Below are 23,998 nucleotides of genomic sequence, written 5' to 3'. Positions count from 1 at the left end.
GCAGTGTGTCAATTCATATGAAATACCCCTGCCCTTCTCAGTGTAGCCTCACACGAATCAACCAGAACTCAAACAATCATAATGCCTTTAACTTCTCCGAGAATCCCCAGAAGCACAAAGCAATCAAGAAGCAGACGTGGTGGTCATATAAACCACAGGGGTGCATTGTGTATCGCTTATAGAGTATGATTATGGGGTGCACCGTGTCTCCTACCTGAAGCGACGCCCTCCTGCGGCCGCAAACACACCTGCAGCATCTTCTCTGCCCCAGCTGCGGAGTCGTCTCCTTTCTTCTGTTCCATTCTCACCGTTCATCGGGTCTGCCTATTATCCCCGCGGTATAGCCACGCGCCATAGCCACGCGCCATAGCCACGCGGTATACGTGTGTTGAACAGTACTCGAGTGAATTAGGCCTAACATCACCCATTTTAAAGAAGTACAAAAAGGCAAACTGTGCTCAGGTAATGAGAGTTAATTTAATCCATTACCTCCACCACCCCCGTTAAACAGGCGGGGAAGCATTGTGTTACATTGTGGGAAATGTAGGACACGGTGTTACAGGCGCTCGACCTGTACTTGATGCTCAAAGTCAAGACACGAGGATTCAACCAAATTCAATTCATCTCTTTCTTTTATGTTACAAATCAATCAAACACATAAACCACATGGTGGTACTGTATTTGATTTGTTGAAAACCCAGACTGTACTGACTGATCTTCTGCTCCTGCAGCTGTCAGTGTGCAGCAAAGGTGTTAACATGCTACATCCCACACTGGTTGAACTATTCACTTGACTTGTTAAAGCCAAGTAAATCTGCACCCTATGTTCCTCGTGTCGCACATCGCAGTGACCTCACGGTTGCAACAAATATGAGGCTTCCACATGCAGACGAGGGGGGGGCGCGAGTGTGGTAGAGAGGTAACAGGAGCCATGTGATCATCGCCGTGGCCCAGCTTGCTCAGCCCCCCGGTGCCAGCTGGGCATCGGCCAGGGCCGAGAGGGGGGGGAGGGGGTCGGCTGAAGGAAGCGGCCATCTGAGAATCTACCTGATGGTCAGAAACAGACGGAGCACAGGCAAAGAGACCCCCCCCCCCACACACACACACACCCTCCCTCCCTCCCTCACCCCCTTTCAAGACATCAAACACGCTGAAACTGCAGCTTCACTCAGATGTAAAAACTCTCGAGTCTCATTTTTTGACTCCAGTCAACCCAGAAGGATGTGTGTGGTGGTCTCCCAAAAAACATGACCACTTCAGGTATTAATGCACATATGTCATGCTCGGAGGATTGGAGGGCCAGATGGTCCACGGTGCAACGTGGCAGGTGCCTCAACAAATGTTTGCAGTGTCCCACGCTGCTATTTATATCACGCTGAAACACACAGGCACGCAAATATTTGCGGGGAACAAAGGACAGCAGGCGTCTTTCTGTCGGGAGTCAAAGTGATCAGCAAAATAAACAGATGGGATTTTAAAACCTGGACTTTGAAATTGCCTCAGTTCATCTGAAGAACATTCTCGCACAGTCCATTCGACTGCAGGTTGCTCTCGGTAAACAAGGCGCTGTTTTCTCCTTCTAACTAGAGAACCCGAGTCCATTCTGAAAGTCGGGGATGTTGTCGAGGAAGGAGGGGCGCGTCGAAACCAGAGAGGGAGACAAGCGGAGCACCCAGATGCAGATTAGACTGCAGAAGATGAGAGTGTAAAAGGGATTTAATGGTAGGATGGATTAGAGAAATCCTTGTAACAATGTTAAATAATTATGGTTCCAGCCGAGATCAAAGCGCCATTGATTGAACCCCTCAAGCCTTCAGCACGCGAAGTCTTGGAAAGCAAAGATTGGTAAACTACCGTTCAGACCACTCCGGCTGCTCCACTTAAATTGGATTGGAAATATTAGGATATAGATGAATCCTTCAGGAGGCTTTTCGCAAAGCTTTTGTCACCGGAAATGTAGCTCGGGAGCGGTATGAAAGGTTTTGATAGTGTACTGTCTCGACAGAATCATAAGGCGAGGGTGTCGCAGCTGTCTGCACTGATACCTAAAGCGTTTTAAGTAGACTTAGAGACACACTTGACTGGTGTATCAGCAAAGTGGAAACTTTCAGCGCGGGGCTTTCATTCAAGGTTTTTATTTTTTTATTTCTTTCCCTCTCCTCCTTCGACTTGTAATCAAGAACATTTTGGACGTGCATCATGGCAATTCTCTCTCGAGAGAAAAAAAGGAGGATTTTTTTTAAATCTCGCTCCTCCAGGGGTTTATTCAAAGTCTTCAGACAAGTCTGACAAAAAAAAAACATGAATGACACTCAGATGGCTGATACTGATGATGAAAGTCCATCATCAGCCTCTCTGTGAGAACCGGGTCCTGAGTGATGTCAAATTAAATTGCAATCAAAGTGCTGTGTGTAAACACTGTACGCCTTTCTTTTTCTTCTTCTTCTTTCAAATGCGGATTGCTGATGCAGGCTTTATGCATCACCTGTGTGTGTGTGTGTGTGTGTGTGTGTGTGTGTGTGTGTGTGTGTGTGTGTGTGTGTGTATAGAGGAAACACCCTCCCCCACCGCCCCACACACACACACACACACACACACAATTATACGTACAATGTGTGATTATGATGATGAAATATGCAACAAGAGATTAGACAAATCACTGTACTCCTATGCCGCAGCGTCTTGATGCAAATGTAGCCACTGATCCGCTACACTAAGAGGCTTTATGAGGGAACTTCATGGTTGTTAGTTATATAATCTAAAATAGGGCAAAATGCAATTGCTGTTCTCATCATCTGAGGAAGATGTCACCATATGTGGTTGTAGTTTTGTGCGGCTGTATGTGGGACGCGGCACGCAAAGAATGCCCTTAATAAGATAATTCACTTGCAACCATTTTGTCCACATTTCAGCGGAATTTGTGTCCGCTTACAATGACGTCTTATATTAGCAATGATGTCTTTTTTGTATTACTATTTCACTGTAACAAGTCCAAGAGCATTCAGAAGGGGCTGTTGCTCAACCTGGAGACGACTTGCAAAGCGGGTCCCCCCCCCCCCTCCATCATCCCCCGGGGAGACTTGACACCCATCGCTTCTTTCTTTAGCTCTCTGAATATGTTTGTTCTCCAATGCACCCCCCTCCCCCTCCCCCCAGGCTGCACGCTGGAGCTGCACACACGCCTTTCTGAGAGGTATCACTGTAATTGGTTGAATATCCGACGACGTGTGTGTTTAGCATTTGCACACAGGGGGGCGCTAGATGGGGTGGGGGGGGGGGGGGGTATACCGCTGGGTAAACTCTGGACTGCTCGACTGAAACTTCCCCGCATGTGGAGATTTTCATTTCTCTTGGCCTCTTTATTTATTTATTTGGGTTAAATAAAACTACAGAGTGGGTTTGTAGTTCTTTTTCATGCATGAATTTGCGATTTTTAATTTTATTCTTGGGGACACAAGTGCTTGAGATAGTGTTTCATGTGCATGATTGGTGTCCTCACATCATTATTTGGCTCTGAAGGAATGCAACCCCCCCACACACACACACACACACACACGTACAGCCTTCTTCACACTGATAGGTATTGATATCAGAACAGTGCCCCCTACCTCCACCCCCCTCTGTGAAGGCCTCTCACTGGTGATGAACAGCGGGGCCCCAGTGGTCATGCCAATTCCCCCCCCCCCCCCCCTCCTTCTTGTCTTTTTTAGAGGTGGTGTTTTGTGTGCATGTGTGTTTGGGGGGGGGGGGGGGGAGTTGGGCCCCGCTTGTCAAGTGAATTAAAATACCAAATAATAGCAATAATAACGAGAATAAAAAAGTTCATAAAAAATGTCATGTTCCTCCCTGATTGTGCGGGTGTTGTGGTATTCAATTATGCAATTTTCATTGGCATATTAATCATCTTTTCAACAAACAAGCCGCCGTTAATTAAAGCAAAGCATGGATAAAGACGTGTTGCCGGATCATCACTCCGTTTATCACCGCGCGCAGACCCAGCAGTTAAGTAAATTCAGGCTGTGAGATGAATTTCAATGGCCTCCCTGTTTCTCTCTCTCTCTCTCTCTCTCTCTGTGTGTGTTGTGTGTGTGTGTGTGTGTGTGTGTGTGTGAGGTTACCCATGTATTTCTGCACGCTGTGTTCGGGGGTGTGGTTAGTAACGACATGACGTTAAGAAGGACTTTTATTGTTTAATACAGACGTGGGAGGCCTATCTTTGATCGCCCTCCCTTCTTCCCGTCGGCCACTGTTCAGACGAGCCCGACTGACTCCAGTTGAATGAGAGTGGATCTGTTTCCACTCGGCCTCTCAGGAGGCCGGTGGAGCGAGCGGCTACTTTTCTCTCCTCTCCTCACTTCTTTTCGCCGCCCCTGCGCCTTTTGCTCATTGGTGGGAGGGGATGGAGATTATTCCGGATCTGGTACGATATGAGCTCCGCTAATCGTAGCTCACTCTACTGTCATTCAGTCACTATATAGAAGTAGGGGGGGGAGGTCTTGGTGACGGGAGTAGCCAGACAGACATGCAGGCACTTGAGTTCCGCCGGCAGGAAAAAGAACTGGAGGCATCCGCTCGTCCCTGTCCTCATTGTGGGGCAACTTTATCTCACTGAACGGGAGGGGCCAGTCGTCTCTTCACCTAAACATAAGATCTTTGTGGTTTGAAGCACTCGGCTGCCCCGCGGCCTCAATGTGGAGCTGAACAGGAAAACGCCGCTCCGCCGTCCGCCAGTCGCCCCCCATCACAAAATCACACCTTGTGGAGAATGAAGAAAAAAAAATGTGCTTCCGCCGTGTTAGCTCAAATCTAAATGCACTCAAACAGACTGTTGCACTGGAGCAAGATCCAAACCCCCCAACCCCCCTTACTCTTTCACCTCTAAAGGGAAGAAAGAAGAGAGAGATGATGGAGGAAGAGAGAGCGGGAACAAGGAGATGGAGATGGAGGAGGAGGAGGAGTGAGAGAGAGAGAGAGGAAGAGAGAAAAGTCAAAAACCTCCACATAACAATGACGGAGAAAAATCAGAACATTTTCCAGTGAAAGATGGGCCATTTCCAAATCCTTGTGCCCTATCAGACAAATTAAAGTAAATCAAGCATGAAATGAAGCAGAAGAGCCCGGAGATAAGGCTCCTTTAAGTCGTTTACAGATTAGGACAGAGAGAGAGAGAGAGAGGGAGAGAGAGAGAGAGAAGGGGGAGAGAGGGAGAGAGAGAGAGAGAGAGGTGCATCTGGTCTCTGGCAGTGGTGGAGGCTAGTTTCTCATTTCACAATAGCAGCCTGTGTATAGGATTACTCTCCCCTGTCACCGACATGAGGAGCAGTGGGGGGAATAGACGTCCACAAAAATGTGTCTGAATGTGTCCCCTCAGAAAAACGTCTCCAGCCCCCCCGACCCCCAAAAACCCTCCCCACAAAGGGGCCAGATGTGACACGCGATAAACCGGCGCTGTCCGACCCCGCTGTACCGCTCTGATTTGGCTATTGTTATTTTCTGTTCACCTTTTTCTTCCCCGTCTTCTCTCAAGCGGCCTCTTCAGCGCAAAGGCTTAAGAAAATTAATAAAATCAAAGGGATCTAGAATTGGCCGAGCCCGCGTCACGTGAATATACCGCTGTTAGCTCCTGTGCGCATGTTAAGCACGCCTCTGATCAGGCTTTTTCTGGGGGGTGGTGGTGGAGGCAGGGTGGAGGGGTGGTGTCGCCCACATTCTATTCTCAAACTATGGTTTTGTTTCACTGTGGCGCTGTGAACTGGGTTGTTTAGCATCAGCGCCGCGCTTCTATTTTCTGTCTTACATCAACAGATTAATTGCTGTTTTATTTTAGTGCTGGCAAATAATCAAAACATAATTATGGAGCTATAGTTGCTCATGGAGGGAGCGATATTTTACAGTGTACACACAGGCAAACACACACACATCTTCTTCACGCAAATGCAAGGCAAGTACTAAACAGCCCCCTTCCTCTTCTACACACACAGCCCCCCCCCCCCCCACCACCACCATACACACACACACACACAAGGCGAGGGGTGCGCTGCTCTTTGATGCCGCCTGTCGAGTTCTCGCCAGGATTTTGTTTCACTCCCTCCGTGTATCTTTTCTGGGCGCGATGAGAGGTGGGCTCGGCCGCCGCACTCCGCTCGCTCCCAGAGAGACGAGAGCTTGGCCCTCGCAGTCGCCGGGTAGCTGTTCCAAAGCGCCGACCTTGACCTTTCCGGGGCCCAAGTCTTAGGTTTAGCTCCTCTATCGCGCTATCTCCAGGCATTTTAAAAATACTCCTGAAACTCAACGATTTAACCCGCTTTTACGCTGTTCACATCAAAACTGGATGAGAAAAAAAAGAAGCTTAATCCATCTTATCTGTTGACTGTCAAACTGCTCTGGCTAAAACCTACTCACAAAAGACAACTAGGTCACCCAGGAAATAAAAACAGAATTCCCTCCGTTACCCAGGGGGAGATGCAGCCTGGTAATTGACTTGGGAGGAGATTCAGGATCACTTTAAAAATAGGCTCTTCCTGAATTAACCTCAAAGACTCGGAGGTGTTAATGTTTACTTGTGTACATTGCTATGGAGTTGCCTGTTTAGATGTTTCACAGCACACTCACATAAATATCTTTGAAAGCAATCTCCTACCTATATTTCCTTCCAGCTATTCCACGTCACACGTTGTGTTACACACTTTATTTATGACTGAACAGACAAAATAGCAACTTGCAGTCGAAGTCGTAGTCCCCGTTATCCATCCTCCGTCTCAGATACATGCATCCCCGACACACATACCACCAATTACTCATTCATCCTGACACCCTCAGGTGGAGTAATGTCCTTCTGATGGTTTTGAAATTTTAAGAAAAGCATTTTTAAATGATCAGATTCCAGCGGGAGTGGCATGTGTCCTCTAGATGCAGCCGGCTGATAGCGCTGATATCTGGGCGCGAGGACAGCCATTCTTTAGGTGTTGCTGTTTCCCTTTACATGCTATCAAGGGGGAAATTGCAGCGCTTTTCCAAAGATGGATGTCTCCGAGATCGTTGTCAACTGCTAACTTCTCCGGGCTTTTTGTGATGAAGTGGAGCACTTCACAACTTTCAATTGTTCAATGACATCGAACTGACAGTGTGGGTGTCGGCAATGCACCGCAGGGCCAAGTTGTGTGTGAGTTAGTGTGTGTGTGTGCAGCTTAACTTCAAAATCAGAGAGGGTCATGGGCAGGGCAAGATCCTGGGTTAGCTTCAGATCCCCATCGACACAGAGTCCAGTGTCCACCATAAGAATGACATACATAGGGGACGATCGCACTCCCAACTCTCAGTGCCAAAGCAGGAAGTAGTGTGCCGAAGTGTGTGGAGGTCGGGGTGGGTGGGCATGTCGCTTGTCACAGGGGCCTCGCAGACCTGCACATAAGGTCTGCCTTTCCATCAAAGGAATAGTGTTTGCTCTGCGGCAGAGAGTGAGATGAGAAGATTGATACCACTCTCTTATCTGGCGGTTAAATACAAGGCCACAGCCAGTACTAGCAGCCAGGTAGGTTAGCTTAGCACAAAGACTGCAAACAGGAAGCTCAGTCCAACGGGAACATGGTCCACCAACCAGCTACTTTAACATATTATATTTTAATTGTTTAACCTTTGTAAAACAACAACTCCCCATTCGGATTGTCAGACGAACGATTTATTGATAGAATTTATTGATTGATTTATTACATTGTTTTATATATATATATTGTCATGATGTATATTCTATTACATTGTTTTATATATATATTGTTAATACTTTCTTCTTTTTTTTGTGTGGATATTGTATAGTTTATTCTCATTCTTATTCTTTTTTTAGTCTGCTACTGCTGTCGGGTGTTTTGCACATAAGAATTTCACAAACCGATTATACTTGTATAAAAGGGGATGTGACAATAAAAAAACTTGAAACTTGAAACTTGAAACTTGAGCTGTCGCCCGGCCAATAAATAATAAACTGTCAAAAATAATGTAAAAAAATAGTGTTTTGTAGGAAATAAAAAGAAAGATATTAGAAGTGATCGAGTGAGCTTTAGAGATGAGGGTTGTTACTTTCAAGCAGGGCAAGGCTAGCTGTTTCCCCTTGTTTCTAGTTGTTGTGCTAACCAGCTGTTAGCTGTAGCCAGGGATTGAAGGGGTGGTACTCTTTTCAAAAAAAGTGTTTTGCTATTGCTTTATTCATGCCATGCAGAGATATTGTAGACGTCAGACATTTTGAACATAATCAGTATTCCTGTATTCAGAAGCAGTGGCAGCTGGTGAATTTGGGGGGTGGGGGGGCGCAGTTGGGCAACGCGGTTTAAATAGCACTCAACAATGAGAAGAAAAGAGGTTTTGAGTAGAGTATTGTAAAAAACAAAGCTTTATTTCAAGAAAACACCGTGCTCAACACTGTTCAATAACAACTACCAACACACTGTAACTTTGGGCATGAGAGGTTCAGAGCAGCTTTAAGAAACATTGGGTTGGGTTTCAGAGGATTGCAAAATAAAAGAGTTTCACCCTCACATGAAAGAGGTTCAGAGCAGAATAGAGTCAGAAAGAGATCACATGTTACATTGGGTGTTTGACAGAGTAGACCCCACTCCGTGTAAAGAAAAGTAGCCTCCTCTCTTTAAAGTGGTCAAACTTCTCAATAACTCTCTGGTTAAAGTCAATCATGTCTGTGACGAGCCTGTTTCCATTATTCTTGAGGGAATGTGTCTGTTTTTCAGAACTTCTTCATTGTGTTTTCGATGCCAGTTCGGTCTCCTTCTGCTGACTGTAAACAGGGTTAGCTTCAGGCTGTTAGCGAGTTAGCTTCATGCTCTTAGCTAGATAACTGCGGCAAGATTTGTGCTTTACACCTGTCTGAAGCTCTTTAGATCCCTCACCCTGTTGTAGTCCAGAGAGTTTCAGTCCCAGGACTTTGGAACAACAGACAGGGGAAACTAAACAGCGCATTACTCACTGAGCCTCCAGCTAACCAGCTCCGGTGAGCAACCTGCTCGCGTAGCTCTGTGGAGCTCTCTGGGCTGAGGGAACGATACCGATCTCCGATTGGCCGAATAGTCCAGTCACGTGAAATAAGAAACGATGTCATTGGCCAGGGCGCACATTTTTGCGCCCCAAGATTCACGTTTCATCCGCCAATGAGAAGCCCTCCTTGCTGAAACGACCGTGAAATGTTTGCTCGCTGCCACACACACACGTTGGGCCAGCGCCCCGAAAATGGGGACGGGCTTCTCTCCGTGAGGATGAGTGGCGATATATTATTTATGTCACATTTAACTTAAGTGGTTGTTGACAGGCTGACGGTCTCCCACACACATTTAGCGCGTCAACACGGTATATTTGCTATTTAAATGATTTGGTATATAATGTTTTTTGACAGGATATATAATATTTTTTTCTTCTTCTTTTTTTTCATCTCAACATTTTAAGAGGGGCAGCGCCCTAGCGCCCTCTATGGACGCACCGCCACTGTTCAGAAGCATCCTTTAGCAAAGGGGCTCAAACACCTGTATTCCTAGCTGTGCCACAATACTTTGCAGGCATTGTTGGCTCCTTCTGCAATGACCTAGTGGGAGTCCTCCAGCCGAGGGTGCCCCCCACCGAATCCCACCCCACCTCCTGCTCAGCCCGGGTGGAGTGTCACAGCTAAAATACCCTAATCTCTTTAGCTTTTTTAAACTAGTTCACCCCTAAACCTTCCACACCCTGAACACCAGCTCGACCTGAAGAGGTAAATCCTGCTACCAAATAACACCCTCAGCGCCTCCCCCTTTGTCACATGACCAAACGCTTGCGCTTGTCAACTGCTCAGCAGACGGGTTCGGCGGGTGTGTGGGAGATGGAGGAGGCTGAAGGAGATGCTGGCGGTGGGGGTCCTCCCCTGTTTTAAAACAAGTGCCCTTCTCAAAGATAATAGCGTGGGCTGTGGGTTATAAATGATGCATTTTGCTCACACGGGCCCGATAATAGCGGATTGGCTATGGGGGCGGGGGAGAAAGTTCATCGCTCTCTTATCAAAGCTCGATGACATTTCTCCTTCAGCTGTAAAATTTCATATCACATATCTGCTTTAAAGATGTGGCACCTTTTGTTGAACCGATACCGTACATTCCATTTCACCCCATATGCCTCTCTCACCGTGTATTAATTTATAGCCCATTTGCAGGCTCTCCTCTCGACGGAGATGACTGGGATTCAGATACTTCTGTGAATTGCCACGCACAGGTTATTGAACTTTGAACAGCAGACATTTATTTGCTTTGATTCAAAAGTAGTACTCTTTATATCAAGAGGAGCCTCTGTCTTGTGAAGCTCAAACACATGTTCCCTTACTTGTCTCTGCTGTTGTCGTTCTTTGTTTCCTCATAACTCTCGCTCCTTGTTCATATGCTCAAAATTACTGGGAAATAAACGTGAAGTAAACCTTTCCTTTCCTTTTCTTTTTTTGACTCAGGCAATTACTTGTCCTTGAAGTTGGTTCTTTGAACTAGTTGGAGAAGTCAAATTCAGACCCATTGCTTTAACAAATGTTAATCTGTGGTTGCTAGTTGATGATGTCATTTGTCATCTCTGACCATTCGTAGAACCCTCACTCCTGGCCTGAAATTGTATTAAGAAGATTCAGACTTTAACTTCATGTACATTAATGAAACCATTCGACGGTGAAATGTGAATCCATCATTGCATTTCCAAGAATTAGGGTAAAGAGGAATTCATATTCTGTACACATTACATCTATTGCACCTGTCCATCTTGGAGAGGGATCCTCCTCTGTTGCTCTCCTGAAGGTTTCTTCCCTTTTTTCCCCTGAAGGGTTATTTGGGAGTTTTTCCTGATCCGATGCCAGGTTTTGGGACAGGGATGTCTATGTGTACAGATTGTAAAGCACTCCGAGACAAATTTGTAATTTGTGAAATTGGGCTATACAAATAAACTGAATTGAATTGAATTGAATATTCCAGTCTTAAATCGACATTATAGCACTCCGATTAAATGTGTAGTGTTTTTTTGTTTTTTTGATGTCCCAAAACAGAATTTATCAAATATACTTTATTTCTGTGAAAATCTACAGAACTTTGTTATTTCTAAAGCTACCAAATACGTTCACAAATTAAAGCAAACATCTATATATGTATTGAATTATCATTGATATAGAATTGGTTTCATTGGTACCAGTATATCTAAGGTTTGAATATGCCAGTCAGCCTAATTGCTTTGAGAAAGAAAATAATATTATTTCAGAGTGGAAAGTGGTAGTTGAGCTCTTTTAGGGTCACTGTCTGTTAGTCCATACCCATTTATTTATTTAAATCATGGCCCCTGAGGTCCTCATTAACATTCAGTCGTATGCCATTGAAGGCGAGAAATGAGCTCTATACAAGTTGACAAAAAAGAAACAGGACACACATTTGAAGAAGAAAAAAAGCAAACAGATGCCAGCGTGGAGCATCTTGTGTGCTATCTGAGGAGGATCTCCACACACAAAGGGACATTCATTGGTCTGCCAAGTATCTGTGGAGTGCAGGAACAGACCCTAGACTCGACGCGACAGATGATCTTATCGAGGAGGGGGTGGGGGGTTGCAGAGGGTGAAGGTGGCGAGGAGAGGGTCTGGGGTGGGGGGTAGTTTAGGGTGGGTACAGCTCGTGGCCCACATCATGGGCTTCGTTTTGCCAACGCGCGTGGCATTTGAGAATTGGACGATGAGGAACAGGCGCTGAGGTCGTTAAATCTCCTCACAGCCCAACATGAGCTCTCCTGACGGACTAAACCATTCTGTACTTGTACAAAATGCATTTGTGATGGAGTTGTTGGGGGTCTTGTAAGAGGTTTCCTGGTTGGTAACAGAACATAGGAGCATATTCTTACACTTGTGTCACCAAACCTGTAAATGCTCATATAGAGAACATACTCGTGCACGGAGGGAAGTCATTATTCATCCACGGGGTGTTTTTGTGGAGATCTTCCACCAGTTTCTGCAACAGATGTGACGAGCCATCTGTGAGCCAAGGTCCTCAGGCAACATTACGCACAACTGGCACCTAAACATGGCGGACAACAAACCACACAAATTGAAACGTAGCCCCCCCCACCCCTCCCCTCCCAAAACCCATCCTTCTTGGATCCCCACTACCCAGTACCCCCTTTTTTTAATTCCAAGCACCCGGGAAATAAAAAGGAAAGAAAGAAAGAAAGAAAGGGTAAAGGAAAAGGACACCGAGTCGTTGGCTTGGGGATGGCTGGTGCCGTTTGTCAAGCGGGGCTAAACAGGAAGTGGCATCCAAGCGGTTAAAGGCCGTGGGTCTTATCTGAGGACAAACAGAATGCATCAAGCGGTGGCTGTTGCTCTCCGTGATGACGACCAGCTGTGCACTGATGTTTAATTATTTCTCTGTAATGAGCTTACCCACCTTGCACCGCAGCACCGATGAAGACAGCATGCAGCAGCAGGAACACTGGAGGGGAAAGAAAGAGAGATCACGCCGTCCAGATGATCGTACTTATGGGTTGTTCCAAAACTGTGCCTCCTTTTTTCTTGAATACGACGATGTGTTCAGACCGTTTGTTGGAGTTGCACAGATATCTTCTTCTTTTTTATTTGTTCGAACCGTTTTTTTTTTTAATTATGGGTGACATTTAGCTTTTTGTGACCACCACCGTTGAGTATATGATCAGCCCGTGCGTTATATGTGGCAGGTAGTAACGCTGAGCGATTGTGTTTATGCATGCAAAGGAGCACATAAGCGCACATTTCCATATGAGCACAACAGACGGACACAATGGCCCGCAGATACACGGCTGATATTTACACAGTGAAACAGGATGAATAGGTCATTATACAGTCAACGCATCAGAAAAGTTCAACAATCACTTCGACTCATTCACAATGCCTTGAATACCTATTAGCCACACGTGTGAACAAATAGGTTAAAGAGACACAATGTTAACAACTCGTGTAGAGTTTGTTTGAATAATAATAATACATCAGGATTATTTGGCGGGTTGGCTTCCTGCTTGAATGTCAGTTCTTACTCCAGGAGGATCTCAGAATAATAATGGCAGCTGATCCCGGATCTTTGGCCCCCCAAAATATTATTCCAATGATCAAGCGGTTATCTGTTATAAAATAAAATAAAAGGCTAAAACATCACTCTGTCCTGAGTTGTAGTTGATGGAACTTCTTCGGTCTTGGAAGTTCATGAACTCAGAAGGAATTTACAGAAGCTACAGATCCTGATTCCTCACACTTCCTCTAACAAGACCAATCTGGGTTGTCAAGGCAACCGGTTGGAAATGTACAGTTGAGAACTCTCCCATGTGTACACACACACACACACAGGAAAAAACATCCTCTCTTGTAAACTATGTCACGGCCTGGGTTTATCATAACTATTTGATTAATCACCATCTGAAAAAGTTCACTCAATCTCAGAGATAAGACAGTGAGAGGGGCGACAGGGAGGTGAGCACCGGTAGTTCTAACCGCGCTATCCGGTTTCACGGTTAATTAACTGGAGCTCTGCACAGCACTAACAAGGGCCCAACAGAAATAGGCCTGCACTAGCTCACAGAGATTATCTCAACACAAGACACCTTTCAAGTCAGGTTAGCGCGCTACGTGTCGGAGGAACACCATCAGATGGATGCTCGCTGGATTTGCTTCAGGAATAAAAAAGCTTGGCTTTTACCTTGGCTGTTTACCGCGGGGGCTGTGAGGCAATGATGTGCTGTTGGTTGGAGGAGAGAGGACAGCTCAATGAACGTCACTGTGATTTGATGTGGAACCCGATGTGCTTCATAGATGTCTGACTGCTTTGGGTTCTGGTGTGCGTTTCTTTTCTCTTTTTTCTTTTAGGAGAGCTGGACGGCTTCCTTAAAGGAGGCGAACGTCGTGTCCACTGCCGGCATCAACTCCCCGTGGGGACGACATGGGGACCCTTCGAGGGGAAGATCGAGATGAACATCGACAGCATTGTCCTGGTACGTCCTTGTTCTAGTCAACTGCTCTATCATTGGTGAATGTTTAATATCAGTCTACCACAACAAGAGAGGCTGAGATGACTGACTGGATAAGACAATATGGATCTGAAGTTACTAAATACAGCTCAACAAATCTTATCCAGAGTTCTGGAGTCTTAAAGGTGCAGAATACAACATGTATTGCCTCCATATGACTCTCAACATCAAGATGGCTGAGCCAGAGGCTGGAAGCTAACAGTGCTAACAGCACAAACACACAGGGTGATTTCCTTCTCTGCTCAGGTAGACGTTACTCCACTATATCTTGGTGTTTGCTGCTATAGGAATGCTCTGAAACAGAAAGTATCAAATCTCTGCCAGAGGATCTCAGGTTGCTCTTGTTTGGTCTTCAATGGTCATGCAACGCTTTAAGCTGTAGCAGACATGTCAACCCTAAAACCAACAGAGACCCATGTAAAGCAGCTAGAATCTGGTTCCAGGTTACAAGATGTACAAATCGTAGTTAAAACGAGTGAAAGGAGCAATGCAGTAATCAGGACCAGATTAAATGAAGGCATGTGTCGTGGACTTCACCATCCACGCCCTGTTTGGATCTTTTACTATGTAAGGTGTATAATGAGGCACACTTTACATGCTGTTATAATTGGAAGCTCTGAAGCACTTTGTGGGAAAAGGGCAAACTGCCCATTGGTGTGGTGATGAGTTAAAAGACAGAGCATGACATGCAGCAGTGAAAGAGGATGTGAACACACTTTTACCAACTGAGAGCCCGAATTATGTCTTTACTCACCATTTGCTTTAAAATATTAAGTAGCAATACTATATTAATCATTAGTAAGCCACTAGTCTCTTTATAAAGTATGCCTAATTAAAAATTGTTTGGAGGACTGAAGGGATGATTAGATTAATTTATTTTGTATATTTTTTGCCTCTGGCAGCCATGGGAACACGATGGTCCTACTGTACATCTAAAGTCCGTATTAATGACAATCCCCATGGCATTCAAACCCATTGAGGTGGCTCTCCTGGGACCCAATGGCCCCCTTTGAAGTGCATCCATTTCAACCACTTAATCTGCATATTGCATGACAAAACGCTTTGATTGCTGGATTTTGAGCTCTGTCCAGGCTTCAACTGAATGAAGTCACAATCCATTTTTGTAAATGTTATTCGGCACACAGCAGCCTTCAAAGAGGCTGGTGTTGACCTGCTGCTCCGGTGGAGGGACGAGCTCCTCCACGGGGTTCATATTCCACTCTGCATTTGGATTAATTAAGAAATTCCTATTAAAATCTTAACCAAGCTCACATTCATCCTGTTAAGAAACATAAGGAAAAGTCTGTGAGGATTTTTTTCAGACTCTCCCCTCCCATCCGCCCCAAGGTTTTTTTTTCCTTACACTTTACTAAATCATTTTTGGAGCAGTTCTTCAACTGTTTTCTAAGCTCCCCTCGGCGTTTTGAAGTCATCAGTGGCTTTCAATAACCCTGGCCGTATTATAACCATGAAATATGGGTTCTCTCAGGGTAAAGCCAGTTATCCTTGGGCGGAAAAGTGATTTGACAGAGCAACACCTCAAGCCGCCTCTCAAAGTAACTCACTCCATATACTTCTCGTGAATTTCCCTGAAACCAACCCTTCAAGCGTCCCTCAAATGACCCCGCTGACTCACGCGGAAATTATCTTTTGAGAATCTCTTTGTTGCCCGTCTGCTTTTCACAGACACAAACTTTACAGATCCATCACCCAGCTGAACTAGATGCATACGCTGATCGTTGCTCCTGGCTACAGTGATACGTTCTTAACTAACTACCCCCTGAGGAATTCATACAGATCCTCCTCAGGTTTTTAAGCGAGCAGGTGCTGGTCATCACCTGTAATAGGCTGTGGAGGGGTTACCAAATATGCCAAACCTCCCTCGCAATTAAAAACAGAGGAAGATACTTTGGCATATTGCCTTTAAGGATCTCATGTGTGTCTATCCTCCCGGGGGGCCCTCTCAGTGCTTTGCCGCTTGCCCTCCTCTGCTAAATTTCTGGGTACTGGCTGTTAGCAGCTTCTCACTATCTCTCATTAAAGGCTGGGTCAACCCAACGGCTTGCTTTTCTTACCCAGGCTCCTTTCAGGGTTCAGTGAAACTTTTTACTTTGTTTCTTGGACATAGAACAGGCCATACGAATATCAGCCCATTCCTCGTATTTAGCCACATCACGGGGGAATCATCTCATTTACAGTAGCATAGTTTTTATATATATATATTTTTTTAATGAAACTTCTGGTTATTGAGCTGTTGCCTTGTTAAAACATGCAGCCGTTGGCAACATCTGTCACGTGTATGCTGCGTTTATCTCAAGTTATTTCAGTGGGAGGTAAGGGAGTTGTGCAATATGGACCGGGGGAACAAACCCTGATGCCTCACCTGGAGAAGTATAGGGAAGTAAATAGAACAAATGTAAAAGTGAGCAGAAGAAGAAGAAGAAGAAGAAGAAGAAGAAGCCAGGAGATGGGTCAGAAGGCAGGCAGAAAGTGTTTGAGGTAGAAATAAAGGCTCCTTGCTTCAGCTCTCAGTCATTCTTATGCAGTGTGACCTCCACAGACTATTAAATCTCCTTTTACTCTCTTAGTTTTTTCTAAACCATTGAGGTGAATGAATTACCCCAAGGCGCCAGGTATATGGCAGGAGCGACACCTCTCTCGTGAATGAAACACATGACCGTGAGATATTGATATGCCCTCTCTGAAGTCAAACATATTTTACCCCTCTGCCTCCAGACGCGATGTTTCAGATACGGCTTTTTGGAGGTCAGGCTATTTTTGGAGGTCAGGCTATTTTGGTCGCACCTGCCACGGGTTCGTTCCTCGATCCTTGCCACGGCGCCTGAAAGTGTAACGTCTCCTAAAAGTGGCTCCCAGTACATAATGAAAATCCTGTGAACTTAAGCAGAACCGTTTGCATTAAACTGGAGCAGGAGCCGTTTTGGCCGGAGTCTGATGGAGGGAGGTGGGCGAGGACGGGAGGAGGGGGAGGGGAGGGGCCTACTGGTCCCTGGAGGTAGCGAACGGGAGCGTAACGCCTGCTGGTGGACGACAGGCCTCCGTAGCCGGCCCCCGGGAGTGATGGATGGCGCCGGAGAAAGAGTGTTACGCACGGTTGTCCAGACAGGCCTGGAAAGAGAGGTGTAAAGCGAGAGAAAAAGAGAGAGAGAGAAAAGAGAGAGAGAGGAGGCAGGGGGGAAAGCATGACAGGAAATCTGGGCATCTGCAGGACAGAGATAGGGTCACATCTCAACCGTTTATCAAAGAGGAAAGCAGATTTCACAGCTGATGGGTCGGCCGTGGCAGGTCTGTAGACCCCAAGGGCTCCGGAGTTATACTTATTATAGTTATTGCTGTTGCAGACCTGTATCGGGGCAGCTCATATGCCTCGCTGTGGTCTTTATCATTCTTAGATCACACACAGATTTGAGACGTTTTTTAGTCGAAATACAGAAGTGGTTTCCACACGTAACATCTTCTAAAGACGATAAGAAGGAGATGTAAGGCAGCCGACAGAAGGCTCTTAACTGGATTGACAGACAGAGACCAGAGTCTGAGCTCAAGACTGAGGACCGGGACCCGGGTCGGAGCTCTCTGTTGACGAGAGAGGCACAGAAGCAAGACAATAGAAAACAAGTGAGCGAAAACGAATAAGTCGCCCGAGAGTTTGGCGCATGTGCTGCTGTCGTCAGCTGCTTCCTCTTCCTCCTCCGCCTCCACTCCTCTCGTCTCCTCTCCTCTCTGTCTGACTGATGGAGCTGCCAGAGTGCCGTCTCATCCCTCACTTCTCTCACTGATCAATCAGACCATTAGACTCCAATTACAGCCGCAGCGCCGGCGCAGGTGAGCGACGAGCACATTCAGCCCCGGCTGCCGAAAACGCCTCAGCCCCGGCTTCCTCTTTCTCTCTCTCTCTTTCTCTTTTTCTCTCTCTCTTTCTGTCACAAATTAACGCAAATTAATAGTGACACTCCGACAGAAATGTCTGCTACGGACGTGGCTAAATTAACAGTCTGGGTCGAAGCTATTGAGTAGCAGGTGTCTTCTTAAAAGAGGTAATTACCGACGCCGGACAGAACCGAGAGGAGGCCTGGAGTGAGAGGCCTGGCCCCGGTGAGCCTGGCTCCCATTGTAGGTGTTAGTAATTGATTGGGAGGCGAGCTATTAATGAGCAGCAGATTTAGAGCTGGGTTGTAAATGTGTGTTGATGAGGGTGTTGCCGCCTCTCCTACAATGCCTTACCAATGCTAATTACCGGGGCTTAGTCAAGGTGCACTGTAATGAGTCTGCATGTGTTTTGAGGGCCTTTTAGTGCAAATGACATGGTAATTGTAACGCACACAGTTTGCACAATTCCAGATCAAGATATATGCGGTTTTATCTAGTCCTCCATCTTTATTTACTTGTTGTGTAGGAGCTTATTTGAGAATATAGGTTATGATGAAATGCTAGAGGCCTGAAACTAAGGTTCCAAGGGCTTAATAAAAGTCACTAAGCACTATAGGCAAATAATGTATAATAATGCATTGAATGAAAAGTCATCATAATCATAGTTATGTGTTTGCCAACACACACATATATATTATATATTATATAGTTGGAATATTTTTCGTTTTGAATATCTTACCATACAAAATGAAGCTTTTATATATTCTTTGAATCTACTGGTGTCGCATGAAAGCAGAGCCATTAAACGCCTGCACGCTTGCACATGTGCACAATGTGTGTTTGTTGTTTGTGTGTGTGTGTGTGCATGTGTGTGCGTGTGTGTCTGTGTGTGTTTTATTTTGGGTCGTGCTGTACGTGTGTGTGCTAGCGCCTGCTGTGTTTTATGGGTCTGTGAACAGAGAGCTTTAGCTTGTAGACTACAGAAGAGCAACAATGTCAAGATACTGTCCTAATTTTCACCTGGGACAGAGGGGGGGGGGGGGGGGGCTGTCAGCCGATGGACTGTGATTATTGTGTAATTTAGTACAGCGGTAGGAATATGGGCCTGTCCAAAAAAAAAAGGATGCTCTAGAAATTATTCAGCCCATCACTCAAGCCATTTATCTCACCCCCCTTCCTCTTCGCCCCCCCCCTCTCCCTTCCCAATATGTTTATTGTGAGCTACCCCTAAACTTTAACAAGTGGCGGCGGATTTTTCTGTTTCAGAAATTATATTTTTCTTCTTGTCACTGCTTCATTAATCAAGAGGAGGCATTCTGAAAAATGTTTTGTTTTGGAAGCTGCAATCTATTTTGTGTGTGTGTGTGTGTGTGTGTGTGTGTGTGTGTGTGTGTGTGTGTGTGTGTGTGTGTGTGTGTGTGTGTGTACGCGTGTGCGCATGTGTGTGTTGTAGTTAATCTGCGCCCGTGGCAGGTTTCCCCTCCGAAACGCAGCGCTAAGCAGCGGTATCGCAGGCCTATTGTTGTAGCCTCTGTCATAGCAAGGAGAGCCCGATGCAGCCTGGGCTCGGCTGATAAGGAAAGAGGATTCAACATGGCTGCAAAGGAGAATCAGTGGGACTTGAGAGTGGAGTACGGATGGGGCAGATGCGCTCGCACACACACACACACACACACCCCACACACATGCGAACAGAACCGTGCACAAACGTTCTACACACACACACAGTCTCACATGAGCCGACGCACACACACACACACACACACACACAGACACAAATCATCACCATCATCACACTGGCACATGCCCAGGCAATTATTTACAGTAACATCCAATTACATATGCAAGAAGGCACCTCAGGATAGGACCTCTGTGTAGCCTAGCTGCTAAATCACTCACACACACACACACACACACACACACATCCAGCAATATGCACGCATGCACGTGCACACAAACAAACAAACCATTAAACTAAATAAATAGCATTTTGATTTATGTTTGCATTGAAAGGTGGCCCTGTGCTTTCTGGCTGTAAGTCACACTGTCTTGGATACGGGGTTGTTGTGTGTGTTTTTTTTAAATCGCCAGACACTATCAGGACTAACAGGATTTGAATTTCTAGCGTTGGACACACAAATAATTTTGGCACAAAGAACGTGGCTCCGTCTGATGAAATAATGGGCCCAAATTTTAGGCGGAGAACCAATTTGTGATTGCATGCATCAATTATTTCTTGGGTTTAAACCAATATCAGGGCTCGGGTCTCTCAGATGGGTAAAATGGTAATTATCTGGCTCTGCTCGCTGTCATCCATATATGTATCGAAGCCGTTTATCGATGGTTTTCATGTTCCTGCGTTACAAAAAAAAGGGGGGGGGGAAAGGGGGCATCAAAGACAATTTTATTAAGTTAGCCCTTATATTGTTGGCAATGCAGATCAGTCTGACATTGATGTCCGTTTGGGAGGCAGATGGATGAAAGAAACTCACAGCTACTGTTTTTTTATTTTCTTTATTGCTGTTCACATGTATTTCCCAGGCCTGCTCTTCCAGAGTCACTGTGCATGGCTGAAAGGCTCTGCTCCTTGCTTCTCAGTCAGACCCTAACCCAGTTCTAACCCTAACCCTAACCCTCCACTGGTTGAGATACTTGATCTATAAGTCAACCTGACATTGTGCCCGTCCCTTACATCACAACACAACCACACCCAAACTTACATGGCAGAACCCCCCAACATGCCAAGGATCCAGTGATCAACACAAATATAGAGATGGCGACCAACAGCTCGTCGTGTTTATGATTTTGACGCATTGGTATCTTAGACATTAGGTCATCTCTCCAAATGAAGTCCATGTTATTCCCTCTTCATCTCTCACTGTTGAAGATAAACGCGTTGATATTACAATGTTGAAATTAAACATTTTTCATGTCCTTTCACTCCTCCAGCATGTCTGCTTTCACCAGATTCACCTTTATGCTACTTCACACTTCCATAGACAGCGTATCTATCACTACATTTATTACACAGCTATAGTTACCGATCACTTTAGAGATTGAGATTTTAAATTAAAATATAATTATAAACCTTGAATGTACAATGTCATTATATTGATTACACTTAGACCTTAAGGTGCAATATATTATAATAAAACACTCAAACTGATATTACTTCTCTACTCAAGTGGGATTTTGAATCTCGCAACTTTTACTCAAGTAAAGGATCTGAATATATATTCGTCTTCCACCACTTCCTGTTGTCTGTTTCCTGTCTGCCGCTGCAAATCGGATTTGGTTGCACACAATGTTATTGTTGTGAAAATGTGGCCACAATCATCTAAAAACGCTGAAGATGCTTTCATTCAGTCATTTATTTGTCCTCTGCCGCTCTCTGTGCAGCAGGTAGATTCTAGATAAGATGAGCGAGCGTTGTTGTGCAGATCTCACACTAAGGAAACATTGCTCATGTCGCTGTAATGACATGAATGGCTTCATCCTCACAGATGTGCCCATTCTCCTGTTCACAGATAGACAGGCTGCTGTCTTCCTGCAGCAGAGCAGGACCAAAGCCCCACAGTGCAGGTCCTCGGGGAGGGGGGGGGGGGGGGGTATGGGCGCTCTTCACACACCCACGGGGGGCTAGAGGAGGGTGAGCTGGGTGTCCCTGGGCCACTCACACACAACTACCTGGGTGCTGCCTGCCAGTGGCCCATCTGAGAGAGATACACAGTCAACCTGTCACACTGAAGAGATGCTTATGTTTCCTGGAGGCCATAAACACCCCGTCAGACAGCTTGATGTGAGCATTGACCTTCCTGAACAACTGTTCAGTTCGGGGTCGCACAAACACCTACGTCACGCGCTGTCGCCTCCACACTGATCTTTAGAGTCTGTGAGTCACTTCTGTTGTTGCGATAGAAATGAACAGGTAGACAAGCAGAGCAGGTTTCACACTGCACAGGCAGCACTAGTGGAGCTCAGAACTCCGGCTGCACGCATACTCACCTCGTTACACAGCACGCAATATGTCTTCACGATGAAGGACTATCCAAAACGTAAATACACATGTTGCAGCAAAGGCTGGAGAGGAAGAAGAAGAAGAAGAAGAAGAAGAAGAAGAAGAAGAAGAAGAAGAAGAAGAAGAAGAAGAAGAAGAAGAAGAAAAGTGAAACGAAGTTGAGTGGTGCAGCTGCTTTGCCATCTGTCACTGTCGAAATGTTGAAACAACTTTCTTGAAAAAGTGGTGAGAATTCAAAGTAAAGTCAGAGGAGTGTTGTTGATGGTCAGAGAGTTGTTGATTGTTGACCCATCCCTCTCCATCAGCTGCAATTGTACAAATGTAATGTTGCAGTGCTGGTTGTGAGCAGATGAGACTTTAAAACCTATCAAAAATCAAATATTATTTACAGCAAAGAGCTCTGTACACAAGCATCTTCAGAGTTTAGGCCGTTTTATCCCTCTCTTGTCACATTGGCGCGGGAAGCGAAGGGGCTTTCGCTTGCTTCACCTCCTTCAGAGAGTAGAAGGACTGGCACCCTACAGGGAGGCAAGCCCCTGCTGGTGGACCTTGATAAGTCCTCCTTGCCCCTGTCCTGGCCTTAGCCCTCTGATCCTCAGCCTAGTTGGATCGGGGCCGACCAAAGACGAGCTCTGTCAAAACGAGTCCGTATGAACCGAAAGAAATTCAATTCCTCTGACAAAAAAAAAAGGTTAGCATTGATGATAAGAAAGCTGATAGGTGCTGGAGAAGATGAAGGTCTGGACAGTGTTCACTCACTCCCCGGTGGTCCGACAGCACCTCATTAGATGGATGTGTATGAGGCTGTCAAAGGGAATATTATACTGCGGGGTCGTCGGCAAACTAATTGGGTAACAAAGACCATTTCCAGCTCCAGAAACCATCTTTTACCAGTCAGCGTGCTGAGACTCTGATAAGGGAGTTCACGTCTAATGCATTTAGCGAGGGCCAAGTTCACCATCTCTATCTTATTTACTTAACTTGGTGTAAATATTGTCGGCCTTTTTCCGGACCTCTCTGAGGTACCCGGGGGATCAAACTACTCCGCACTGCAGCAATATGTGGACCATCAGGTGGTGTGCAAATCAAGCATACCGTTGGTTTGTTTCCTCTCTCTCTTCTTGGTTTAAAATTATTTTTAGTTTTTTAATTTGTTGCACTTTGCGATGACAATAATTATGATTCTGTCCACTTTGATATGGGCAGGGCTCCGAGAGAGTCAACTGAAATATGAATTCACATACAGATGCTATAATACATCATGAAATTCCACCAGAGGAGAGAGGGGAGTTCAAAAGAATATTAAAATCCAATACCTAGAGGGGGCACAGGGGTTTATCTAAAGTCAGGGGCTTTATTCAAGCATCATGCCGACTACTTTATTGTTTGTCTTTATTTGCTGCCTCTGACTGATCCTAGTCTTCCTCGTGTGGTTATGAGAGCACAGATTTGTCATGACCCCATTGACTTATTGACTCCTGAGTTCTCCTTTTCCTTCTTTGAAGAAATCACACACCCCCACCCACCCCCAGAACATGCATGTTTATTCCTGACAGAGAGCGAGTGGTTCTGTCCAGAGAATACGCCACTCGCCACCTTGACCCCCAGGGGCCACGGTAACATCCATACAGGTGAACATTACTGGCTCCGGGTTCCCCCATTATGTTCCCTCACACAGCTCCAGCTTACATCCAGAGATCAAACACGTTCCTCCCAATGGAATTCAAATGGGAAATTTCGAGTAATTCAAACAGTGAGAAGTGAAGCGACAGGGCTGTTCGGTCCCCTGACCAGTGTGTGTGTGTGTGTGTGTGCATGTTCATACCTCCACTCATACCTCCAAGATATGATTAAGTCCTGGAGCGCATGTATTACAAATTCAGCTTTCTCTTGTTTACAACTTCAAATAGTTCTGATGGACATACTCATACATACGCATTAATCACATTTGACATAGTTACAGAAGTACACGCGCATTTACTCGAGAAGTTGAATTAAACGTTCTCCGCTACAAAGAAAGTTGGGCACATTGTGGAATGATGCTCAATGGCTGGAGGGAAA

The 23,998-nt window shown here is 45.6% G+C and overlaps 1 protein-coding gene across 1 annotated transcript in view; it reads left to right on the top strand.

Annotated features, from left to right (window-relative positions):
* The window catches only part of zfpm2a (zinc finger protein, FOG family member 2a), a 126,413-nt gene that overhangs the window by 42,293 nt on the left and 60,122 nt on the right, over window positions 1-23,998 (top strand). The window contains exon 4 of the mRNA XM_056444751.1: window positions 13,871-13,995. Coding sequence (XP_056300726.1) covers window positions 13,871-13,995 — 125 coding nt within the window. The remainder of the gene's footprint in view (window positions 1-13,870; window positions 13,996-23,998) is intronic.

This window comes from Pseudoliparis swirei, chromosome 22, assembly GCF_029220125.1.
Source record: "Pseudoliparis swirei isolate HS2019 ecotype Mariana Trench chromosome 22, NWPU_hadal_v1, whole genome shotgun sequence".
Lineage (NCBI taxonomy): Eukaryota > Metazoa > Chordata > Actinopteri > Perciformes > Liparidae > Pseudoliparis > Pseudoliparis swirei.
Note: the sequence above shows the minus strand (reverse complement) of the source record. Positions and strands in the feature narration are given on the sequence as shown.